The sequence below is a fragment of the Melanotaenia boesemani genome, chromosome 23, assembly GCF_017639745.1.
Source record: "Melanotaenia boesemani isolate fMelBoe1 chromosome 23, fMelBoe1.pri, whole genome shotgun sequence".
Taxonomy (NCBI): domain Eukaryota; kingdom Metazoa; phylum Chordata; class Actinopteri; order Atheriniformes; family Melanotaeniidae; genus Melanotaenia; species Melanotaenia boesemani.
The window spans coordinates 20,389,358-20,414,516 of record NC_055704.1 but is presented as its reverse complement, the minus strand read 5'-3'; the positions used below and the strand labels follow the sequence as shown (position 1 = coordinate 20,414,516).

The 25,159-nt window shown below is 37.8% G+C and overlaps 1 protein-coding gene across 2 annotated transcripts; it reads left to right on the top strand.

Moving 5' to 3' along the window:
- Window positions 1-212: 212 nt before the first annotated feature.
- adipor2 (adiponectin receptor 2) lies at window positions 213-24,924 on the top strand. 2 transcript variants are annotated; one of them, XM_041977422.1, is made up of 9 exons: window positions 213-331; window positions 11,177-11,252; window positions 11,352-11,628; window positions 19,782-19,958; window positions 20,606-20,777; window positions 21,559-21,745; window positions 21,865-22,052; window positions 22,467-22,660; window positions 22,782-24,924. In XM_041977422.1, the coding sequence occupies exons 3-9, from the start codon at window positions 11,542-11,544 to the stop codon at window positions 22,908-22,910; spliced, it is 1,134 nt and encodes a 377-aa protein (XP_041833356.1). In that variant the 5' UTR covers window positions 213-331; window positions 11,177-11,252; window positions 11,352-11,541; the 3' UTR covers window positions 22,911-24,924. The 2 variants fall into 2 exon arrangements, with proteins under 2 accessions (XP_041833356.1, XP_041833355.1); XM_041977421.1 differs by having other exon boundaries at window positions 11,340-11,628.
- Window positions 24,925-25,159: the final 235 nt, after the last annotated feature.

The following is a 25,159-nucleotide window of genomic DNA, read 5'->3' as shown; positions in this document are numbered from 1 at the left end:
TACTAATTGTGGATAATTATTTTGCAATAAATACTTATAAATCATGCCATATTAAATCAAGTATGAATAAAAACTACAAAACATTACTAGGTGAATGGAATATCCCTATCTGTTCCTGGTTGTCGGTAATTGGTTGATTTTTTGTTTGTCGAGCCATCTGATTGGATACCTGCGCCTCATGCGAGTAGCGTCATACCCTTCGACCAGTCTAGTCCAGCAGCCAGCTAGTCAGTTACCGTTCGGAGTGGAGAGGAGCTGGGTAACATCTACAACTCTGTCAACTACAACTCGTTACCCAGAACACTGACTTCTCCTCAGACATCCGGTCCAGGTGAATAATATAACTTACATTTTCACTTTTAATTGCTGCTGCTGTTGTTCTGTTTTGTTTCAAACGGTTAAAATTCACCCAGTACTTTCCCAGCGTAACATTAGCGCCTCTTCTGAATGTAACATGCCAGCTAGCAGCTTGGCTATCCAGCTAATTCTAGCTGTCAAAACAACAGAGGAGCATAATCTGCTAGCCAGCGGCAAAGTACAGTTTTTCTTTCTCTTTACGAAGCATTGTTATACATTTTAGGGTGATAACTGGCATGTTTAAAGACAGGCAGTCCAATGAGGGAAACTGTCAAAATGAATAAAAGCCGCGTTAAAGAGTTTTCTGGCTTTTCTCGGACGTGGCAGCTCTTGTTAGCGGACTAGCCAGTTCGCTAGCTCGGTGTAAACAAACCATCAATCATTGCCTCCCGATGGGCTGCAGTATGCTTCTTGTCGTTTCTCAGATATAATGTCAGGTATTAATTATACTTACTACAGCAAAATTTTATATATTTAATAACACTCTTTTGTAAATGTCTTGTGTTAGAAGTGTAAGAGTTGCCGCTGTGTGGCTGGAGTTTTGATTTTCTTTGTCTTGCTCCTCAGTGTTGTGTTGACTCCTGGGGACTCCTCCTGAGTTGAGACTATTGATTTTTGTGCCTCAGTTTGATATGATGTAAGTTCCTAGAGACTAGATGTGCTTTATGGAACATTATGGGAGATTTACAACATTTTTACGCAGAAAACAATAATGACTTCTTAATGTGTTTAATTGTTTATTTAAAGCATCACATCAGATTTTATGCTGTGCCAAATAATGATGAAGTATATTGAGGATAGGACTGCCAAAAGTGTTTTGTTAGCCATAAGTCATTATCAACAGGCAGCGCTGATAAACTTAGGAATGAGCTGGTCACAATTAAGTATTAATTCTGTTAGATTAATAAAGAGACTGTAGTTAAACAAATGTCTGTTTATATAGACAATAAAGAGTAATATCACAGAATTTTTGTAATCCAGTGTTTCATTTTAGCAATATATTGTCAGCTTGCCTACCAAGTATTGCCTTGTTTTAACTCTCTGAAGCTCCAGAAAGCATGAGGTCATCTCATAAATATTTTTGGGCTGAGTAAGCTGATAGCCAGTTTGTCTTGAACATGACTTAAAATGTACAAAAATACTTTCAGGAAATCACTAACAGGAGGTTAAGAAATAGATATTTAAATGGAGAATCGTGTTATTTATTTATTTATTTAGTTAGTTCCCCGTTTAATTCAGTGTTCTCGGATTTACATATTCATGGACTTCTTGTTTAACTTAGTTGTCTGATATTTGTTGTAAGTGCAAGTTATGTTTTAATGTTTTTTAACAGTGCTTGAAAGAAGCTTATTTGTTAACAGAAATAAACAAATCTACATCCATTTTGTTCTCATGTTTATGAGGACCTGTATATGTCAGTGTACCCACATAGTTGTATTCGTCCTTTTGATATTAAGGGAAATTAAGGGTTATAGAAAGTGCAGAACAAACAGCAGCCCACCAGATTACTACATGATTTATTTAAGATATTTTACTTCGTTTCATATTCATCGAATCGTGAAATGTGTATGTTCCTGTAAAAAGATATAAATAATTATGCAAAGAATGTTCTCCAACTTACCACTAGTGCTAGACTGGTTATTGCACAATATGCTATATTTTTCTCAGGAAATGCTGCTCTGTAAAGAACTTCATGTATAATGAAGTCAGGCTTTTGTTAGTGTGCCAGACAAGAGAGCAGCTAAACTTAGATTCTAAGAATAGTAGATCTGTCATTGTTTAGTTGATTGATCATAAGGAGGAATAGCTGCCCCCCCTTTCTGTCATATCTCTCTTCTGTTTTGTGCTTTTTTTGTCCTTTTTCTAGCAACTTTCAAAACAGAAAGTGGCATGTGGAAAACAAAAAGAACAAAAAACACCTTTGTCTAAAATGCTTATGTTGTTATTCAGTTGCCTAAAAAGTATGTAGACTACAGACACTTGCACTAAATAAGCTTATTCTAAGTTAATTACGATGTACATTAGCACAGTAATCATCTTAAACCTAAACACCTCAGAGTGTAAATAGCATTGAAAGGCATATGTTTGTGTTTCTGAATGTGTTAGACTTTGTTAGAACATTTCCATATATATATATATATATATATATATATATATATATATATGATTATTTGAAAGTCAAAACCATTTTTTGTGTGGACAAAGCAAAATAATGTGAAAATGTAGATGAATTAGTTTGTTTTAGTAGTGCAACACTTACCCACATTTTTAGTTGATAATGACAGAACATAACCTGTTAAGAAAGGCAACAATTAACTTTCACACTGTGGCAAGGAGCTGTGAATGAAATCTACATTTAGCTCATTTTAACTGTTATTTAACAAAAATGCAAACAACTTAATCTACTATGTTTTTTAATTGCAGCCACTAACTAAATGTATATTTTATAGCTTTAGGTTTCTTGTTTTTTTTATTTGACCCAGTTTTGAATTACCACCTGGTGCTTTAAAGCCACTTTATTTTGTTGCATCGTGTTTACCAGCAGAGCATACAGTGTTGTGCCCTTGTTGTGGTCCTCTCACAGTTGGTGGGGGTTTGGTACCATGCAGAGTCTAAGAGTGAGGTCTTTAATTATGTTTGATTTTTAATTTGGGCACTATGTGTCCCTAGTGTTATTTACTTTGAGCTCTAGAGGAATAATGACGTTTGTGATGTTAATTTTTTAGATCCTGTGGGTTTTGTTTAGTTATGTTCAGAGTTGCTAGATCACTATCAGATAAACCAAACAGCTGGGGAATGATTATATACTGGCAGTATATGAACCATGTTGCATGGGTTTTCTTTCTGGTGGATTTTTCTGCTATTGCACACAAGTCTATGAGAGTGGCATTGAATTTTTTTTCTTTTTGACCCCTTAAAATGAAGCAGTGCCCACTTGGGACTCCCGAATCTCAAGTTAACATGAGAGTTGTTCATTTTTAAAATAGAGGAATTTCATTATGGGTTGGTGGATGCCACTCCATAAAATCCTGTTTTTCTTTAAGGAAATTGAGTTTTTGGGGAGCTGTGGCTTAAAAAAACATTTGTGAAGTATTTGATGGCACAATTTAAAATGTATGAGACGTGTTTAAAAGGTTACTTGTTTCATATAAAGTCAAAAAGCTGCTTAAGACAAGCTGTCAACTTTTCTTGGAAAAGAAACCTCCCAGTCACCTGTTGGATGATCTGTTCTTGTGTATGTTTTTCCACCAACCACTATGCCTACCATGTGTAAATTAATGGTAGTAAGTGTGTACATGTGTGTGGTCCCTATCACACTGACTCTCTTTGTTTAGCTCTCAATCATAAGACTCCTGGCAGCTGGATCAAAAACTCAGGCGACACCCACTTTAATTATCATGTGTTACATGTGATGCAGAAAAACATGCCAAACTTGTTGGCCATCCTAAATGTATAACATTGATCCACCCAAGAGGATAACCCCACCCATGTGAAGCTCCAAGCAAGTTAAGGCAAAGTTTCGTAGGTATGTATGTGCTGGTTGTTTTTAAATTTAGGTCTCAGTACAGCCTCATAGAAAAGTAAAAACAACCATGTGGTGTCCCACAACAGGTTTAAATGACTGCCCCATATTTAAAGTTAGTTTTTCCAACCCCCTACCAGAGGAAGAAACGCAGTTCAATCAGAGAGTTTGTCAACTAATACATGTAACTGAAACATATTTAGACGGAGAAACAAAGTCATGGTAGAAGTAGAATAAAGGTTACAATGTTTTCACTCAAGACATTTCAGTGGAGAGGCTGATAAAATTACAGAATGAATCACTTTGAAGGGGCAAAACTACTGAGGCACTTGGAGGGAAAAAAAAAAAAAATCAAAGTCAGCTATTGACATTAAGTTTACCTTAGTATGTGAAGTCGGGGTTTAAGAATATAGAAGATTTAATGAGAGCTGACACAGAAGAATTCCCACAATGATTAAGAATCACATGCTCATTTCAGTCCAGTTCTAACTCACTCTGACCCTGACTTTTCAAGCCACAGATATTTATTTTTGACCAATACAGTTAGAGGCAAAGTGTGAAAAGAGAGGGCAATGGACTGACAAAACATGACAGCAGGTCAGAGGCCAGGTTTGCCATTTTGTTCAAAGGGTGCTGTTCAGAATGTGTTGTCACAGGGAGGTTTTATCTATTTGAGTTTATGGCTTTAGGACTGATGTTAACAGCAGAGAAGCCCCCTTTTTAACTCCAATGGTTGACATGTCTGTACTGGACTGGACATTGATCTTAAAAATGGTTATGTAATGTGCATAAGATGCATTAGAAGAGATAAGTGGCAATAAGAAGAAGATATGTAGTCATTTTACGTATCATATAGTGCATTCAGCCATTTATCTGTTTGGGTGTGGACCTAATTTGCTTAAAATGTTTTAAATAAGCATAGCAAGGCCAGTTATTTGGTTTCAAATGACTTTCACATTGTGAAATAGCATGTCAGCAAAACCTTTTTTAGACTAGAGTCTAGATACAGATCAGTATAAACTTGTTTTGATTCATTTTAAATGGCTAGTCCTGTGAAACCTGTTTTTACATCTGACTGTTGTGGCATTTGTTAGACTCGCACAACCGGTGTATGAGTTCATCAGAAGGCTCAACATCACACTGACATTAGATATTAAGCAACGCAAGGTAAATGCATTCAGTTTGATTATTATGTGTTCTTAACTGAATATTATATTATGTTTGCTGTCATTCTCTTCCATGTCATTGCTTAAGGAAATCCTGATGACGAAATAGAGCTTGCGTGCAATCGTGTGAGAGAGAAATTCAGTGGAGTGGATTTGCCACATCTTGGTGTAACACAGTTTGTTTTGTGACCCTGTGTATTAGATGGAGAAAGCAATGACACAGCAGGTGACATGTTGCAAGCCATATCTGAAGAAGTGACTCATAGCATGCGCATGTTGGAGAAAAAGAAGTCACACTTGTTTAACAGTCTCTAACACTCACCGCTGAAAAGCTGATTGCAAACACTGACAAGGATGGTGCTGTATAAACTTACATGTCTCAAACTTTTCTTAAAATCAGAGTATTTAGTTCTTTCTTGGTAAATTTAAATCAGTGTGACTTTACCAAACTAGAAGACGTAGCTTGATAGGAGCTGGAGGAGAGCAGCAGTACCTGCTTTCTTGTGTTCACTGCCTTGAAATGAATTCTGAAAATGTGGTCTCTATCTATAGTTTGATCAGGTAACCAGCTTGTCTGTTTAAGAAAAATAATATTTATCCAGTAAATGCAGCAGCTTCACAGTACTTCTGCTATGCTGCTTGACCTTTGTCCTACATTTGCTTTCTGTCGAACGGGAATAAAGAAAACATTTCTTACTGTCAAATAGTCCCTGACCTACATGTTGGCGTCATTACTCAACACACATTTATGCAGTTCAGATTCATAGTTTAGATCAGACAGCTAGACAATGTGACAGAGCAGGTTTACTAACTGACACTTTCTGCCCTTCCTTCAAACAGTTATTCCTTTTTTTTTCATGTGCAAAGGTAATGCTTTCACCCACTGCTTTCGTCTGCAGTTTACTTCCTCTTAAAACACATGTCATAATTTTTTCACCCAACCATCACCTCATTCTAGCAGTAATTTATTGTTAAATTTACCATGTTTACCATCTTACAGTTTAGCAAAGCACCGTCCTTTTGCAGAAATTGCTGGTGAGAAATGACTCCTCTTTACTTATTAACGACAAGTAACTTTCACTTCCTTTTTCTTTTTTCCTTTTTTCCCTTCAGCTTTCACCTCTTCTCCACTTTAACTGGAGGATAAACAAAAAGAAAAGAATAATCTGTCTGCTTAATTACCTACTTGCTTACTTATTTATCTCCTTCTTATTGACTCCTGTTTGCTTTGTCTTTTGGTTTCCAGGATTGATTTATAGAGCCAGTTTCTCACTACTTCACATTCCTGGTAACTGACTTCACGGTGATTTGACACAATTCTAGTTTTCTTCCTGATGACATGTTTATGCATAAATTTCTCTTTATTTTATTTTATTTATTTTTTGCTAGAAAGCTAATGAACAAATTTCCAAAAATATCTTAACTTTACCTTGGAAAGCAACACCAATACAGTGTTTGCATTTAGTTTAGCAAGAAACATCACCTCATGCAGCACATCCCAATGAGAAATAGCAGATAAGAGAGTGAGAGAGAGATTTTTGAACAGTTGGTCACAGTTCTTATCATGTCAAACACCAATCAATAATGTTCCCTTCAGAAACCAATCAGAAAGGTTCGTTGTCCTGGTTCTTCCAGGGAGCAGAGCCCCTGCCTTTTAACCTGATGATTAATATCGTACGATGACAGCACCTGCTATAGCTAAAGCAAAAAAAGAAGCTGTTGTATACAATACAGAGGAAATATGCTTGGTTAGAATATACTTAAAATATTGTCAGAGTTGGAGACTTTTTTTTGCTGCTATTTTCATACCAATACCAATGTACCCGATCAATAAACTTGATCTTGATTTCTTGTTTTTATTTTAAAACTGGTGACTCACAGAAAGCCATCTGCATCCTTTAATCTGAACATTTAGGTTAATTAGGATTACAGGTCATATCAGTAATATTAATATTTAAAGATTAGTCATTTTATTGAAATTGCTATCCCCCGGCATGACACCTGCTGCCCATTCAGATATGTGCACTCAGAATATTGTAGGTGTTGACTTCTGGGTCACATTAATACCATTTATGTGTTAAGTAAAATGATCTATATTAATAGCAAAGCTGCTATAACATCACGACTTGATAGTGTTTAAAGGATTAAATATTCATTTTTAAAAGTGGAATTCAGATTATATGCTGTAAGATTATTGCTTTTTAAACTTTTACCGAACTTTGAAATATTGCTGGAATCACCTGCTTGATTTTTATCTATGTGGGCTGTGGAACAAAAGCACAGGACACTAAAATTATAGTTTCAATAAAAGAAAATGCACCTCCAGGGTACGCTAATGAAGATATGAATTGAGAGCAGGTTCAGCAAGCAGGCCATGATTTCCTTAGGTGGCAGTTTTTATCCTTTGTGTCCATTCCTCTATGTGGAGTCACTGATGGGCTAGTTAATTATATTTTCTGAGTTACTTTAATTTGCCCAAAAACAACGCAGATGGTAAACTTGACTGTGTGATAAGTTTGTTTCACTGAACCACACATTGAGACTTTAAAGGGGAAATAACAGCACATAGTTGAGCCATTGTGGTTATAGTTACCCAGCATGAAACAGTACTATTAGGGCACGTTTGGTCCGCTTTAAATGGACCGTGGTTCGCTGCCACTGAAAGTACGATTTGTTTGGCGCAGCGTGAACACCAACCGCACTCTGATGTGGACCAAAGAACTCTGATCTGCTTGAAAGCTACATTACTTTTATTTTTTCTTTCATATATTAATGTGATAGTGTTTTGTCATTGTTGGCATTTACAATAATAAAAGGAAAACACAACAACACAGTAAATAGGCCCATATTTGAAGGTTTATTTAAGCAGAACTTGCTATTAATATATTTTTTTTAACTTGCGTATTGCACTGAACCACTGGACTACATCCTTATAGTCTGTTATTTTGCCACTTTTTTCATTTGACTGGGAGATTGCTGCATAAACAAGATATCATCCATCCTCCCTGGTTTCAGTTGTGTTTTCCGTTCCCGAATCACATAACCACCAGTGGAAAAATCTCTCTAACTGGCTGCACTGGATGCCGGGATGGCAAGAACATTCCTCGCAATAAGCACAAGGTTTGGAAATTCTCTTGCAAAGCTTCGCAGTAAATGTGACCCCGGCATCTGATAATTAAAACACAGCATTTGTCAAGTCCACAAAAATAAATAAGAAAAGGTGAAAGAAAAATAAATCAAAATGTCACGTGTGACCCATCTGCACTTTATAAATATCCACCCATACCCCTGAAATTTAATTTATGTCATTTTTAGCTGCAAAAACACTGTTCGACTCGTAGCAGGACTCTGTCTGGTGCCATCGTTTACTGTTTAATTGCAGTGAAGAAATCAAGGAACTCTTATTCTTCTTTCTGCTTTTTTATTATTTTAGCGTCGACCCCTTGCAAGCAGTTGTTTTAAATAAGTGATGTTGTCCAGCCGGTTTGATCTGCTTCAGTTACGTGCAGTTTGAACACAAACCAAACCAAGGGAGGAAAGGTGTGATGTTTTTCAGAAATCCCCGCCCAATGGAACTGAGTCCCCCGGACTGTCACATTATTCATCTTGCATCCTGTTGTGGATACGCATGTGTCAGCTTTTCTTAGAAAATTGAAACTTATTTGGAAACAGGTTGAATTCTGGGAAGCCCTGTTGGGTTTGGGTGTGTGATAATAAAAAACCAATATTTATATATTTTCATTTTCTTCTCACTGTATTTTGAATTCCATCGTCTTTTATGTCAGTGTGGGATCAGTCCAGTCTTTTCTGTTTGTTTTGCTTCTATGTCTGTTTCTTACAAGTAGTGCCAATGATTGTGCTTATAGGTGCACTTGTGTATTTAGTTATGCTTTCATCTCTAAAAAAGAATACAAATAACGGTACATGAAGCTTTACTAGCTCAAGAGTATGTTTTTTTTTTCCCAGGTAATTTTTTTTTATTTGTACATTTAGTTTTGTCCCCGTAGTCTTCCCAGTGCCCCGTAGTGAGTTACAGAACAAACCTTATCAGTGTTTCATTTTCTCAGAAGGGCTGTTTGTTCTTGTGTGGCAGTTGGGTCACAAGAGACCATTACCCAGGGAACTCCCTACAGCTGCAAAAATATCTGTCAAAAAAACTTATACAACAGCTAGTCAGGAGCTTGTGAAATGTAACTTTTCATGACAAAAATGAGGCTGCGGCTGCCCACAAAATGCCTCACTGCAAATTTGGCTGTTTGGAGAAAAAGGGGAAGGAAGGAGATGAGATAAGATGATTTCTGAAGTAGAAGTATTTGATTCCGAAACTAATGTTTCTTGTACCGTGCACTAAAATGTGCAGTTCTTTACTGGACAGGTAGAAATGCTGTTGGCTACCAGTTTTCTCTTTTGTTTGATATAAAAAGTTTCATGTAACAGTACCTTGAACACAAATAATGCTTAGCTAATGCAAGTAAACAGACGTTTAGCAGTTTGAAAAAGTTTTATTCACTGTTTATTTATTGTTTTCATCGATCTCTCTTGTGTCGTTTAAAGAAGTTGTGCAAATGAAAGAATTGTGACTTTTAAGTACCAGGCATGGGCTATTGAAATTAAAAATAAAACATTAATCATGGGCATATGTAGGTTACTTATTGAGTCTATTATTAATACGTCTGCCGGGGTCCGTTCAGCAACAACAAGGCTTTTTACTGCCTTCATGATCCATCTTATTTTGGCAGGACGTCTTCCCTCCATGGTTTGACCTCATTGGACGAAGCCTCTGGATCATGAATAATGAAGTGTGTAACATGTAACATGACGATGGATTTCAGCCGCTGCATTTGTCAAGGCCCGATCGTTCTTAAACTGGGATCAGTCACATACAAGCATATCATGAATCACACGTCCAATCATAAGATCCTTCCTCCGATCACACGTGCGCTCATTTCCATGTTCGTTCGATAAACGACGGCCACTGTCTTTTGGTCAGTATCATGGACCTTAATTTACTTTGATAATTATCTTGATCCAATAGTTTCTTGTGTCATCTATTCACCCTTCCTTTTTAAGTATTTCAGTATTCTGTTATCTCCCTCTATACTTGTGTACATAAATGACTGTTACAGATAACGTCTTTAGTTGTTTGTGTGTGTTTGCAAGTAATGCTTATGTATTCCTTTGTCTTTACTTTTCCTCTGAGTGTATAATCTTTTAATGTATATCTGGAACTCGGGAAGGTGCTCAAATTGGGGACATGTTTACATTGACTTGGCTTCTCTGGAGCACAATCTTGTTTTTCTATCAGAGAAGCGGGTAAAGGTGTATATGCTGCTTCATTTATCATTTACAGAAGATTAAAGCTGTGGTGGTTGTTTTGCTAAGACGCTGTAAAAACCTGCAGATATTTTGTTTTCCTCAGCTTTTAGTAGAACCTTTTTAATTGGTAATAATTCAAGGTTTGGCTCGTGTTATGAAACCCCACAATGACAATTAAGACTTGTGACAACTTGTGTTTGAAAGGAGCTTTAGGTTACCGTACAGCAGCTGTTTAGATTTATACCTGGCTGTGTTTTATTTTTGGTCCTAATTCAACTCTTTGCAGCCCCCAAGTCTGTTTTCAAGCTGAAACTGTGCAGTAAAACAGTTTCTCAACAAGGAACACATCTACTTCCTATGTGCATCTCGTGTTTCTGTCCTTGACACCTCTCGTCAGTAAGCAAGTCACCATGACAGCAAGTTGGCAGCTACTAATTGGCTGTGGCTGTTATTAGATGCAGTGTGTGAAGACCTTGATAACATTGGCATAACAAAGGACTTATTACTGGAATTTTTATCTCAAGCATGGCTTCAGAAATACTTTGAACGAATGGACTTCTGTGATGTTTCTGCAGGTCAATGAGTGAAAAAGGACTGAAACTGTTGACCTTTGAAATAGAATCAACAACTTGTGCCTCCACTAATTATACTCAGGATAAATAAACCCAAACAGATACAAATATTGTCATTTTTCCAAATTTTATGTGTTTTTATTAGAACTTTAGGATATAAACTGAGACTAACTTCTTTTTTCTCTCTCTCTGCTCTGTCTCCCAATTTGTTTTTTGTCTCTTTATCTCCCCCTGGATTGCAGTTCCTCTCCACCATTGTCCCATATAATCCTAAATCAGAGCTGTTTCTCCAGTCCAGCAACTTCAACTGGAATCAAGGTTTGTCTTCCATTTGACTCTGCTCCCATATATTTCAATTATACCTGTCATTTGACTTCTATCTATATTTGGTTTTGCTTTGCTCAGGTCTTGCCACAGCTGGTGTCTGCAACCAGAAGGCTTCTGTCCAGTCTCAGCAGAGTTTCTTTCAGTTTTCAGTGGAGGACACGTCCAGCGTTTCAAGCTGGACGGAGGAGAGACGAGTGGGGCCGACGGCCCAACCTTTGTGCTGCGACACAGAACTTCAAACCTCATAGAAAACGCCGCAAATTTTACACCAACAGATCCCATGAGTCCACGGGAGAAAGAAGACACGCCAACCTCAGGTTCTTCAGCCAGTCACCTCAGCACCACAGAGTACCCCTCACACAATGGAGTGAGTATCCAGCACATGTCCTCGCATGCTGTCATGTGGTTGATTCAGAGCCAAGTGGAGTGAATAGTGTGGGTTTACCAGGTCAAACTGTAAAAGTATCCCACCAAAACACACATAGTCATGTTAATAATTTAAAAGGCGTTATTAATAGGGGCATCTAATGCTGACCAGTATATACTCAGTATGCCATACTTCTAAATTAAAGTCTGTACACGTTTTTTAATGTTGAAAATCAACCTGTGTTTTCATCCAGATTAATGCTGAGTTGATGTGACAGATACACCAACACACAAATAGATTGATTAAAAATCATTAATAATTTCTGTGGGCTAATCATTCGTCCACATTGATTGTGTACACGTTTTTAAAATTTCTAATGTGTTTTAAAAGCTAAAAAAAACAATATCTTTACATTTTAAAATTATATATCATTATAATATCATACTCTAGAGTTCAGAAAACATTGAGCATAACTGAACATAAAAAATCAGACAAAATCGGACTTCTTTACATTGTGATGAAAAGAGCAGAAGACGTGTTATTAATGGAGGATAAGACAGGTCTGTGAAGATAGACTTTAAATGTTTTCTGCTATAGCTGACCATTCTAACAGACCAGTTGACATTAAGTGTTATGGGGCATCTCTTCAGAAATAGTTGCTAACAAAGAAGAGATTATTATATAATCAGCTGTTACAGCAGCTTCATGGATTTTGATTTTGCACGGTTTGATCATGAGCCTCTTTCCAAAGGCTTTCAACCTTCACCACCTCCTTTTATTGACAACTTCAAGGCTCTGCACGCTCGATGATGAGTCACCCTGTGTTATAGTAATTAGCGCAACATTATAATGGAGTCAGATCTGCCTCTGCCTGATGTTCCTGTTTTACTTCCGGTCTAAGTATGAAGTGATGTAGTTACTGAATATATTTAAGAATCACAGTTCCTGTAATTGCCTATAAACAAACTTTTTCCTGGAAGGAATGCAAACACATTATCAGAAATCTCTCTGATAGCGTCTCTTGGGCTCAGCCTATCGAACTAGTCACACAAATGTGCCAGACACGCTCCCTCCAAGGCATCATTTGTGTTCCTTTTTAGACTGCGCGTGTGCGTACGCAGGCAAAGCTGCTGTCCTATTGTTCAGTGTGAAAGGCAAACAGCAGAGAGCCGTTGAGCAGAAACACAATAGTGTTTCTGTGTGTTTATTGTTTGCTTCTGTGTGTGTGGTCGTGTTCAACCTTTTTACCTGCTGTAACACAGCACGGATACCTGAGGAGTTAGAGGCCTCCTGCCCCAGTCAGAAAGGGCAGCCTGCCTTAACACCCCACAAGCATTGTTAGACTTATTCCACATTTTGTGTAGGTGTCAGTGAGTGTCTTCAAATGTGCTTGTGTACATGCAGCATTGGTTTGGGGTTGGCATCACACATCCTGTTTAGATCAGATTTAGTGGGTTGCTGCTCTTTTTCTTTGCCTGTTAGTTAGGTGCTTTGGATATGGTTAGTTGCTTGGTTGAAACATTGTCATGATTATTAAAGTGTAAACTTTTCATTTACACTGGAACTCTAATATGTAATGTACACTGGTAGACACACATGCATTGGCAACATGAGAGAGGAAGTGAAACACCAGCTTTAGCAGAAAACAGAAAGCTGTAAACAGGCCACAAGATGTAGTCCCGGTTATCCTTTGCAGGTCCTGTTGTTGTCTAGAATGTTTTATTTTTCATACATCTTGGTTTAATAATTCATCAACTCATTTTTTGTCCTCTTGATTTAATTAGCCACACATTCACTAGATTATATTAGTGTTCTTCCTAATAATAATGCATTGATCCCTTATTGTTGGATTCAGTTTAGTCTTTTTAATTTGGCTTCCTGCCATCTAGTTGTGGTTACAACTAGGCTGTTTTGTACAACTAGGTGAAGTTGCTTTTAGGTGCAGAGTAATACTTTTGCAAAGCTTTCTTTAGACACTGTTCACATTTGGTGCTCACATGTCCCGGGTGATCTAAGCACAAGCGGATCAGATCTCAGTTATTTCTCCATGCGAATGAGCACAGCCTGCGTCATGCTGGCAGCTTTGATGGAGGCTGAATCCACGTTGCTTGCATGTTACATTAGTTCAGTAGATGGTCCCAGAATGTCTCAAGGACAGATAATGATATGATTTGAATGTGGTCTGAGTCCACATTGAGTGTGTTCATCTCTGTATTTGGAGCTGTGATCACCCAGGGAACAGGTCCAGGACCAAGTCCAAACAGCCAAAAACTAAATACAGATAAGAAAAGCTGAAGAAAATCTCTTAGATAGCAGCTAAGGTCACATTTGTTTCATGAATTTTTAAAAATATCTCCCAGCCCCGCAGGGGATGGGTATGCCCAGTTTAATGTCCATTCTTCATCTGACAGGACATGGAAAAAACTTTGGAGTGGCTTAAAAAAACATAAAAACCTTTGATTTAAGCCCTCCAGCTGTGAGCAGTTAGATAAAAATCTATGCCACTTTACTATGCTAATGTAGATTTTCCATGCTCTCCTCGTGGTCACGGGCAGTAACACAGAGAACACTGTGTCTGGAGGACAAACCGTGTGTGTGTGTGTATGTGTCTTTAGAACATGCTGTTTAAAAGGGTCGGGGTTTCTTCTTCAGTCTCAAGCATGCATGGTACATGTGAATCACATGTTGAGACTCCCTGCTGTGTAGAGTTTATGGTGTACAAGGGTGAGCTCTTCCCTCTTCAGATCGCTCAGACTGCAGTCATGGGTCCACAGGGTTTCAGCTGGATTCCTGTTGGCTGGCTGCTGTTTCCTGGATCCCGCCCTCAACATACTTTGTTTACCTTGAATCTAAAATTCCATGAGATTTTTCTGAATACTCCCCCCACCTTCGCTTCTTCTCAAACCTTATCTCCTGCTACCCGACTGTTGAGTTCTTCTGAGCTGAATAAAAGGGGAGGGGACACCTCATATCACACAGAACACACGCATGAGTCAGGTGTGTGTGCATATGATCAGTCATTAGTCAGTTAAAAGTCAGTAGTTCGAGCTACATACAGAATGGCTAATGAGTCTGGGGGGAGCTTAATGTCTGTTTTTATAGTAAAGAAAAATCTTGTCTTAAGGGGCAATTAGGAAGAACTGCCTCATTTAATCTTGCGTAAACATGGATCTCAAGAGATGTCCTTTTGTACACATCTGTTCCACCAAGACTAGTTTCTTCTCTTGTGCTCATATGAAAAATGTTGAACGCCATCTTGCAAATGCTCTACGCTGTAATTGATCTTTTGCTGCTGAATCCAGAAAGCATTGTAAAAGGCCTTGAGGTTTACTTATGTAACCTACATAATTTACACAACCAGACCTTCATGTCAACTGAGAAACAAGAGAGACGAAGTGAAGACATGAAACAGGAAATACATCTTTCAGCTGTTCATCTTACTCTTATTTCCAGATTTGGATATAAAGCTTGTGACCCAACCTTATGAACAACCTGTATTTGTTTATCTTTATCCTTACTATCTTTTGTTAATAAACTCATTCTCTTAAATTATCATAGAACATATCCTGACTTTTTTATGGGAAGAAAATAAACCTGAGAGGAAAATAATGTCATAAAAAAATAAGTACTGAGTAGGGTGTGTCTGCTGTACCTGATAAATCTATCTATCCTCTTTATCAGACTCACTGCAGCCACACACACGCTGACAGATCTAGAAAAAACACTATGCTTATGTAGGGGAGTCTGGAGAACTGAAATAATAACTTAACCATAAAGATCACAGAAAAATATTTGTTTGCAATATTGACATTTAAATGGTTACTTCAGTGTAGACCTGCAGATGTGCTGTCAATCTTTGTGGTTATGATGGTAAACTTTGGGTTCTGCTCAGCTGGGGCTCGGTTTAGGATATTTTAATGGTATTTTTCACAAACAGAATAATTAATAATGAATTAATCATCAGTTACAGTCTTTAGTTGTTGCTTTTCCTTACTTTCCCCCTAAAGCTGAAGTTTGTTGTCTGCCAGAAAGTGTTTAGATAATTTTTGGTCTTCCTTTGCGCCTGCTGACAATTCCCAAAAAAGGCACAGTCTGCTCTTATTGGTCAGCTCCACTGGCCTGATAGGTCACTGCCCACCATCCCACAGAATCTCCTCTGAAGTGAAAAAATCCAAATTGCAGTTAGTATGTGCCCCAGGATGCAGGATAAGTATCAACATCTTAAACTGTTTCCAGGAAATGAGGAGGTGCTCAAATACCTAGAAAACTACTCTTTCCCTCTTTTTCTTAACCCAGATGCAGATGTGTTATTGGTGTATTGTGTAGGTCAGATCATATGAAAACATTCCAGTTAAATTTTATATTAACTTTAACCTGGTGTTCAAAAATAATCTCAGGTTATTCTTATGATTTTTGGAGAAAATAGAAACACGTGGATGTGTCAGATGAGCAGCAAACCTGGCTGCACTGACAGTCGGGCTGTTTTAGTGACACAATGAGCTCTCTCAGCTATGGATGGACATTTCAGAGAGGGATGGGATCATATCTTTGGCTGCACACACACACACACTTCCACACAGAACGAAATATGACTCCACAACCTCTGCCCTAATGACTTGTTGGAGACTGGATGACTGAGGTTAAGTTGTGTTTCTGACTTATGTCTGCCTAAAGAGAAGCATATAAATGTTTGAGGGATAACCCAGATTGAAAGACCATTGGCCTACTCCACTGTTACATTGCTTTTTCTGTCTGAATATTTTCTTCAAATGATCTTAAAGAAAATCTTATAGAGTAGATCAAATTCAAACCCTCTGCATCACCTGCTTCTAAACCACAGCTGTTGCTTTCACAGTCTGGATTTAGTTTGGTGCATTGAAACTGTTGTTACTCAGAAAACATGAGGTTTCTGTTCTTGTGTTGGTGACATTTATACAAAGAATTCAAGTTGGGTCAGTCACCAGTGCAAGGATTTATTTAGAATACTTTATGATAGTAGTTTCTGTGTATGCTACCATTAGGAATTTGATCAGGCCGTGTGGTACCAGTGCAGCTCAGTGCTATAAAGCAGCAGCTTGCATGTTGCATGTATCCGAGCGTGTCACTGTGTATCATTCAGCTCAGTGTTTGTGTAGGTGTGAATGTCTGAATGCATGTATATTTATATAATTTTTATCTTGGATAATCTGTAAGGACACCCTTTTTGTCCTACACACAAACACTCTGAGATCAGCTGATTTTCACCCCCTTTTTAAGGACAACCTCAGAATCTTCAGTGAGACTAGAATCTGGATTTAAGCTTTTACTTATGTTTCATGCACACATGGACACATGAGAGCTTTCTGTTCACACAGACTGCAGAGCACACGTGACTACTTGGAAATTATCCACTTAACCCTCCGCTCACATATTGTGCAGAATTATAAGCACACATATATATACACACACACACACACTGAAATGATCTCAGGTGTCACCTTCGTCTTGGCTTTGAAACACAGTAGATTTATGGGACTGAGGTTTTACAGATGCTTGCCTTCAGCTGTGTGTGTGTGTGTGTGTTTGCCCTCATTCTTACATTACAGCTGACTGAAATCTGTCTTCATGCTTGATTTAGTTCTGCAAATGCACACACATTAATACATGATAAGCAGATAGATGCAACAAAAACAAACATGGAACATATGATCTAAAAGATATGTTTTTCTACATAACTCCCACATACGTTTTCCCCTCTAATTTTCTTACTCTTGTCTCATGCTGGAGCAAAAGCAACAGCTGAACATGTCTTTAATAATCATCTTTGTTCAGAATAAAGTGGGAACGTAGTGTGTGTATGTTTTAGTTTAAAAAAAATCTTGTCTGCATATTATAATGCATGATGTGCCGCTGAGCACTATTCATTGTCCCCCACCTGAATCCACACATCGCTTAGTCTGTGTGAATGATTGTTCATATGCCCGCAATGATAAACGGCTGCATATTTATCAACAAGCACATAAAGCTGCAGCAGCTATATATTAAAAAGCCATAGATTAAATTCAAGCTGTTTAAGCCATTAATAGGAAGATGATTAGAAAGATCTCTACATTTGTTTCATAAATATCAGCTGTTTCCTTTTTAAATACTTTTTTCTTAGCACTGTAATAAAATAATGTGGTTGCAAACTGTTGGGTTAGAAGAGCACAATCCATGTAGTTGTTCTTCCTTGTACTTTATATCATAGTTTACACATGTAAAAAGATTCCTCTCTCCACATTTATTACATCCTGGGATTCAGAAGTCAGATTTCAAGGGCTGTTAAATGATTGTTGATTAAAAAGGAATAAAAACGCCCTTGTTTATGTTTATTTTATGCACTTGTTTATAACTGGTATTGCCTTGGATACAAGAGAAAATCACATTTTAATCCCAGATCTTCTTTTGTTAATGTGTTAAGCAGCCCTGGGCCATATGCCTACAACTGTTATAATTATATTTTTATCCCAGTCCACGGTACATATATATATATATCTCAATGTTTTGAAATTTCCTATAAAACACTGTGTAAATGTTAAATTCAACATCATCATGCATAAAAAGACACCAGTAGGATTTAAGTTAACTCTGCGAATTTTAACTTTATTGTGATTTTTTTATTTAATTTTTTCATTTTTATTTAATTTGAACCAGGGACCTGCTCTCATAAACATTTACCCCCCACCCCACCCACCGACCATTATACTAGGGGGGAAACACTTGTTATCTTATATATTTATTAATTATTTTATATTCAAATACAATCTTATTTTATTATTTAGGCTATTTTTATTTTGCTTCAGATCCCAACAGAAGTAATCTAAGCTTTTTGTCCTTTTATTATAAAAACTAAACAGCCTGATCTTATTTTTCTTAATCTCATGTTGACATGTAATTACATAACGTCATGTCTGTACATGCCATGTCGTGTGCACAGTAGAAGTTTTCACGTCAACCACCTTAGAAAACAGACAAAAACATCTGGTATAAGAATACGATCTGTGCTTTTGTAATAGTAAGAGCATCTAGAGGAGGAGAAGCAGCTGGAGGAGTTTCCTGCTCCGGCGTTCATCAGGAAACATGCACAGCTGAACAATCGGTCTCATCATTGTCGTCATTTCTGAGGCTTATTGCTGTTTAAAATGGACATCTCACATTCAGCTACCATCTCTTAACGCTCGTAAACTAGCTTGCTAGCTAGCTGCATACTCCATGTCTACATGCCTCTTTCCAGTTTCTCCTGAAACTACAACATACGTGTTCAGGCGAGTTTTCTGGATGGGCGGGGGAGTGAGCTGTCTGCTGTGAGTGAGAGAAGCTAAACTAAAAAAAATGGGGGAAAAAAATCACATGTAGATGTTTTAAAACGCTGATGGGACAGTTTGTACTCCATGTTTGCGAGATAGCTGTTTTATAAATTCTTGCGTAAAACTTCTCAGGATGATTTAGTATCCGACATATCGCCCAGCCCTTGTGTGAAGTGTCAAAATTATTAAGACATTTTTCTTATACTTAAATTTGAAACATGCCTGCTCTTGCTGTCAGTGTCCACTGTATATCTGTGGCACGATAATTCAGCACATAATATTCCTTTCTATGTCATATTGAACTGAGTCTAAGACAGACACTGGCAGTGGTAGCCTTGTGGTTAAAGAGTTGGGCTTGGGGAACCTGGGTTCAAATCCCCAGGCTAGCAACTAAGGTAAAACCACTGTGGGCCCCTGAGCAAGGCCCTTAACTGCTCCCCAGGCACTGGAATCTAGCAGCCCACTGCTCCTAGCAACTAGGATGGGTTAAATGCAGAGAAGGAATTTCCCAGCTGGGATTAATATAAAATAAATAATAATAATCAGATTTGAAGTTATGTCACGTTAGATGCCACTGGTCTACACTTCTAAGTCATGACCCAGGAACAAAATTCTGTCATTTTCAATTTTATTTCTACATAAGTCAGGATTTTAAAGCCTGGATCAATAAACAAAAATGTACTCAAAGCAGGTTGATGTTAAAGATCTTCTGTCTAATGTTTTATTCTTTTTCTCACACTCACTAAAATAACTGAGGTGTTACCAAACTTTCACATTCTGAAAAGCCCTCTTTTCTAAAACTATTTTTCCTCTTTTTCACCCCCCCAGAATGTCCCAGAGTGTGACGAGGAGAGAAGGATGAATGAAGATGACGACAGAGGAAGAGAAGAAGAGGAGAGGCTGCAGGAAGAGGATGAAAAAAGCAGCGATGAAGGTTTTATGGGAATGACTCCATTGCTGCAAGCTCATCATGCCATGGAGAGGGTGGAAGAGTTTGTACACAAGGTATGCACCAAATGCAGACTCCCCACTAGTCCTTCTACTCAGTGTTTCGGTGCAGATGTTTATGATGGCTGCACCTTCATTTCCTCTGCTCACTAACCCTTCCCAGGTGTTTTAAAGAGGAGATTTTTATGTCATGCAGCTTTCTTGATCAAATATTTCCAGCCAACAAGTTAATAGACATTAAGATAAATAGAAAAAAAGGACACTATAAGCCACCTTTAGTGTCTGGTGTTTAGAGGACACAGCGGGACGTGAGTTCTCACACATACGAGACTCTTCTGGAATAGCAACCAGCAGGTAGTAAATTAGTAAATATAATCGCTGGACACAAACTGTCAGAGGGTTCTCTCTCCTCTCTGTGTTGGCCATGTTTACCATATCAGGTTTCACTTAATTTATTTACATGGCTTGACCCCAATTCTGTTAATTTGACACTGACACCTATACTACACACTCACTCATACACTGTACACCACGCCACACAAAAACACACACATCCTGTATTTGGGTCATCCCGTAAACAACCATCTGCTTCTAATTAAGGAAATTTAAATTTGATTACATACAATGTTCTCATGAACCTTTTATCTTTGCACAGGCCTTTAGGCCCGACTGAGACGTTTCTTTGTCCTTTGTTAACCCAACAGGTGTGGGAAGGTCGGTGGCGCGTCATACCTCATGACGTGCTCCCGGATTGGCTAAAGGACAACGATTTCCTACTTCACGGCCACAGGCCTCCGATGCCTTCATTTCGCGCCTGCTTCAAAAGCATCTTTAGAATCCACACAGAGACGGGAAACATCTGGACACACTTGCTAGGTCAGACACGAAGCCGGTCACTAACACTTCCTCAACTCTGATCTAAAACTAAATCTTTAACTAAAACCTTAAATGCTAATCAATGCGTCTGCAAAACGTGACAAGATATGATTCAGTCAGACAACCCATGAACAACTGAAAAGGTTAAGTTGCTCTGGGTTTATACTTTTAACCTTTACATTCAACCAGATTGGCAGATTAACAAAAATCCTTCACAGTAACGAGCAGCAGGCATGTTACCTTGCATAAGGAGGCTTTGCAAAGCATAGCAGCTGCTGCTTTTTAAATCCAGGACTTATTTATGATTTTGGGTCAGGATCTTGGAATCTGTTTGTTATGCAATATGCAGACTTTGGCTTGAATCTATTTTAGAAATCTGTTTTTAGTTTATTTATCTTCTGTAGCACAAATGAGCTCTTGTTTAAGGCGTTTTTCTTTTTTTGCATCTCTCTGCTCCCACCTAGTGGTGTGACAGAGATGGTGCACCTCAGTGGTGCAACATGTTTGTAGTACTGTTAATGGTTTGTTTATTCATTGTTTGGTTAAAAATTTTACTTTTTGATCCAACTAATTTATTTTAAAAGCTACATTTTATATTAAAGTAGCGAGTTAGAGGAAGAGGTGGAGACATGCTGCAAGCTGACAAGTCTTAGCAAAACTTGCTCTGACAAACAGCTTTTTGGATACTTGTCTTTGCTTTCATCACCCACATCATTCTTGCTCTGTTTTCTTGTCTCTCCTGCTGCCTCTCATTCTTGTCCTTCTCTTAATCTCTCTACAGGCTGTTTGTTTTTCCTCTGTTTGGGTCTCATGTACATGTTCAGGCCCAACATGTCTTTCGTGGCTCCAGTCCAGGAGAAGGTGGTAATAGGAATGTTTTTCCTTGGAGCCATCCTCTGCCTTTCTTTCTCCTGGCTATTCCACACGGTCTACTGCCACTCTGAGGGCGTGTCCAAAATCTTTTCCAAGTAAGAAGCACATGCATTAAAGGTTCTGTAGTTAACATTACAATTATGAAGTACGGTTCCTCCTGCTGGAGGATGCATGACTCTTCAGTTGGTGGGTAATGATGTTGTGTATTGTTCAGGTTGGACTACAGTGGAATTGCCTTCCTCATCATGGGCTCTTTCGTCCCCTGGCTGTACTATTCCTTCTACTGCTCCCCTCAGCCCTGCTTCATCTACCTTATAGTGGTGTGTACACTGGGACTGGCTGCCATCACCGTCTCCCAGTGTGACTTCTTCGCCACTCCACAGTACAGAGGAGTGAGAGCAGGTAAAGCAAGATGGTGACACTTTTCTTTATTTAATGTGCTGTGATCAGAGTTTTATATAATTGAAAGTGATTGATTTTGCTCTTGACTCCAAGGAAAATTTTCTTGTTGGTGTTTTGTTCGCTGATTTGATGTGATCGCTACATCTAACAAAAACAGAACCTAAGCTGGTGTAATGGATAGAAAGATGATTTTAAATTATTGTGTTATTTGCACACCAACCTTTTCTTCCATTACTTGTCTTCATCACCATGAAACATTTGTATAATGCCGGTGTAGTGGATAGTTTGGCAGAACTTAAGGAAATAATTTCCTCTTCAACACAACTCAAAGAGATTTGCGTTAACAGTAACAGCTTTAAATATATATGATATTTTGTAGTTGCAGGGGTGATATATTGTTCTCTCTGTTTGCAGGTGTGTTTGTGGGCCTGGGCCTGAGCGGTGTCGTTCCCACCCTGCACTTTGTTATCAGTGAGGGTCTGATCAAGGCAACCACCATTGGTCAGATGGGCTGGCTGCTGCTCATGGCAACACTCTACATCACTGGTGCCTGTCTGTATGCTGCGCGCATCCCCGAGAGATTCTTCCCTGGCAAGTGTGACATCTGGGTGAGTGTCTAAAAAAATAAAAAAATAAAAACATGCAGTCATGAATTAGACACATTTATTTATAATTTTGGTTCCATACATTTAGCTCATTTTTATTCCTGTCTCTCTTTTTCCCTGCCAGTTCCACTCCCACCAGTTGTTCCACATCTTGGTTGTTGCTGGAGCTTTCGTTCATTTTCACGGCGTCTCCAACCTGCAGGAGTTCAGATACACAGCGGGAGGGGGGTGCACTGATGATGGCACTCTTTAATGCACACACCCACACACTGACTCACTCATTTACTGACACACATTTTACAGGGAAGCACTGATTCATAATCCACAGAATCACACAAGCTCCCCAGACAGAAATGCACTCATGCTCTCACCCCTACAACAGAAGACCGAAGTGGCTTTTCCTGCTGCATAACACACAGGATGACCTCCAGGGGTTTGCTGTTTAAACTGACTGCCTCTCTGTCTGTCAGTCTGTCCATCGCCACCTCTTCTGGCTTTGTTGCTTTGGCTATAAAACCAATTCTGAGACAGCGTGTTTTGTAAAGCAGTTTTTGAGACTTGTTGGGAGGGTGCGTGACATTCAAAGCTCCTCTCCAATAGTTCTACATTTTATTTTAGGATTAATTATCTGATTACAGGAGGAAACTTTTTTTAAAAACATATTTTGGGGTGTTTTTGCTGAATGCTGTTTTCCAATTCAAAAAAACAACAAAAAAAAAAAATTGAGTGGAAGTGTGTTTGTTTCTTCTTTGATTGCGCAGGTTTGCAATGGGGTAAGAGGTTAATAGTCACTTTTAAAAGAGAGAAAAAAAAAATCTTTTTCATGTAAATAAAATTTCTAAATTTTGGGTTATAGATTTGTATTAAATATATTTTAAAAAAATACAGAAAAAAGATGCTATAAAACAATGACGAGAATACATAAATATGTTAGATGATAAGTCAGTTAAAGAGGAGGAAAGGCGTTATATCTATAGATGTACAGTGGAGAAAAAAAAGCAGGTCGTGGGAAGCTCTTCTAACAACTTTATGTCATCTGTGTGTGAAAGATGGATGTTTTTGGGCACATCTAAATCCTGTTTACACTGTCTTCGGTGTAGGTGGGAACTCTGGGTAAAGTTGACCTCTGGTATAAAAACCATAAAACATAAAAAAGAAGGCAACACCGTTATTATCCCGACCTCTTTTTACAGTCTGTGTGAGTGTGAACACATTTCTCAGAGACTTGGGGCTTCACAGATTTGTACTTAACCAAAATCTTAAATTGGAACTGTGATATAGAAAATAAAAACCTTTATGTAGCGGTTTTCATTTCTCTTACTGTAAATTGTAACTAAAGATAAAGCTTATTTCTATTCCACCAGTATGTTTATTTTTTCTATGACATGCCCTCAAATGATTTATTAAAACACATCTAACATAGCTGAGATATTTTTTATAAACAAAGCCCCAATCGTATCTGTTATTTAGCTATAATTATAGTAAAACTGCAGTGCTACTTTAATACAGAAGCAGTTCATTTTAGCCCATTTAGTACATTTAATTAGATTCACTTCCACACTTGACAGTAAGAGTTTAAGAAATGTTTTTTTTCTTTCTCCTTAAATTGAGTTGTATCTTTATTTATCCACTATTATGATATTGCAAGCTTTAATTTAATGGTTTTTTTTTCTGTCCTCTTTTTTTTCATTGTAATGAATTTCATCAGGTGACCTGAAGTTATGACAGTTTCTCTCGTGTGAAAAGTTACAAAAAAAGGAAAAAACAAACAAAAAAAGCCAAAAAAAACCAAAACAACAAAAAGAAAAGAAAACAAAAAGCAACAGAATAATTTCAAAAAGTTACAACTTCTTCAAGGGCTCACAAATGGTCTCAAGTATTGAGACTTCACTTGGTGATTAATACAAGCTGAACTTTTTGAATCTGAGCTTTCTGGAAATACCAAAATCTTTTACCTGCACAGTGAAAACAAAATGTATTCTGAGTTGTCATAAATTTTGTTTCCATGATTGTTTGAAATGTCATTTTACAGGTTTCTTAAGAGCAATTGAATTGATTTGCTCTTTGCATCATACAATTTATTACTTGGAAGAAGAAATATAATTCCCCCCTCATTTCCTGTTTCCATTTTATCTCGTTTTTATTAATTTATTTCTCTTGCGGAGTGCATATTGTCTGTTCAAGCACATATTTCAAACTGATGGGAGTGTTTGATTGCAATAGACCTTTATATCTGCTGTATTCTAATAAAAAGGTTTTTGACTCTGTTTATGGTCCTGTGGTTGGCATGTGCATAAAATTTCGTTCTTGTAGGGCATTTGCTTTAACTATATTAAAAATTAGTTTAAAGCTGTTGAAAAAGAAAAAAAAGAAACGGAAAATGTACATTTTTACCAGAAAACAAGGCTAAATGTACAAATGGTTATTTTTGCAGTGGTGGTGTTAGGTTCTTTAAAAACCAAAACATTTTTAGTTAGTTTTATTTTTATACATCTACGTTTT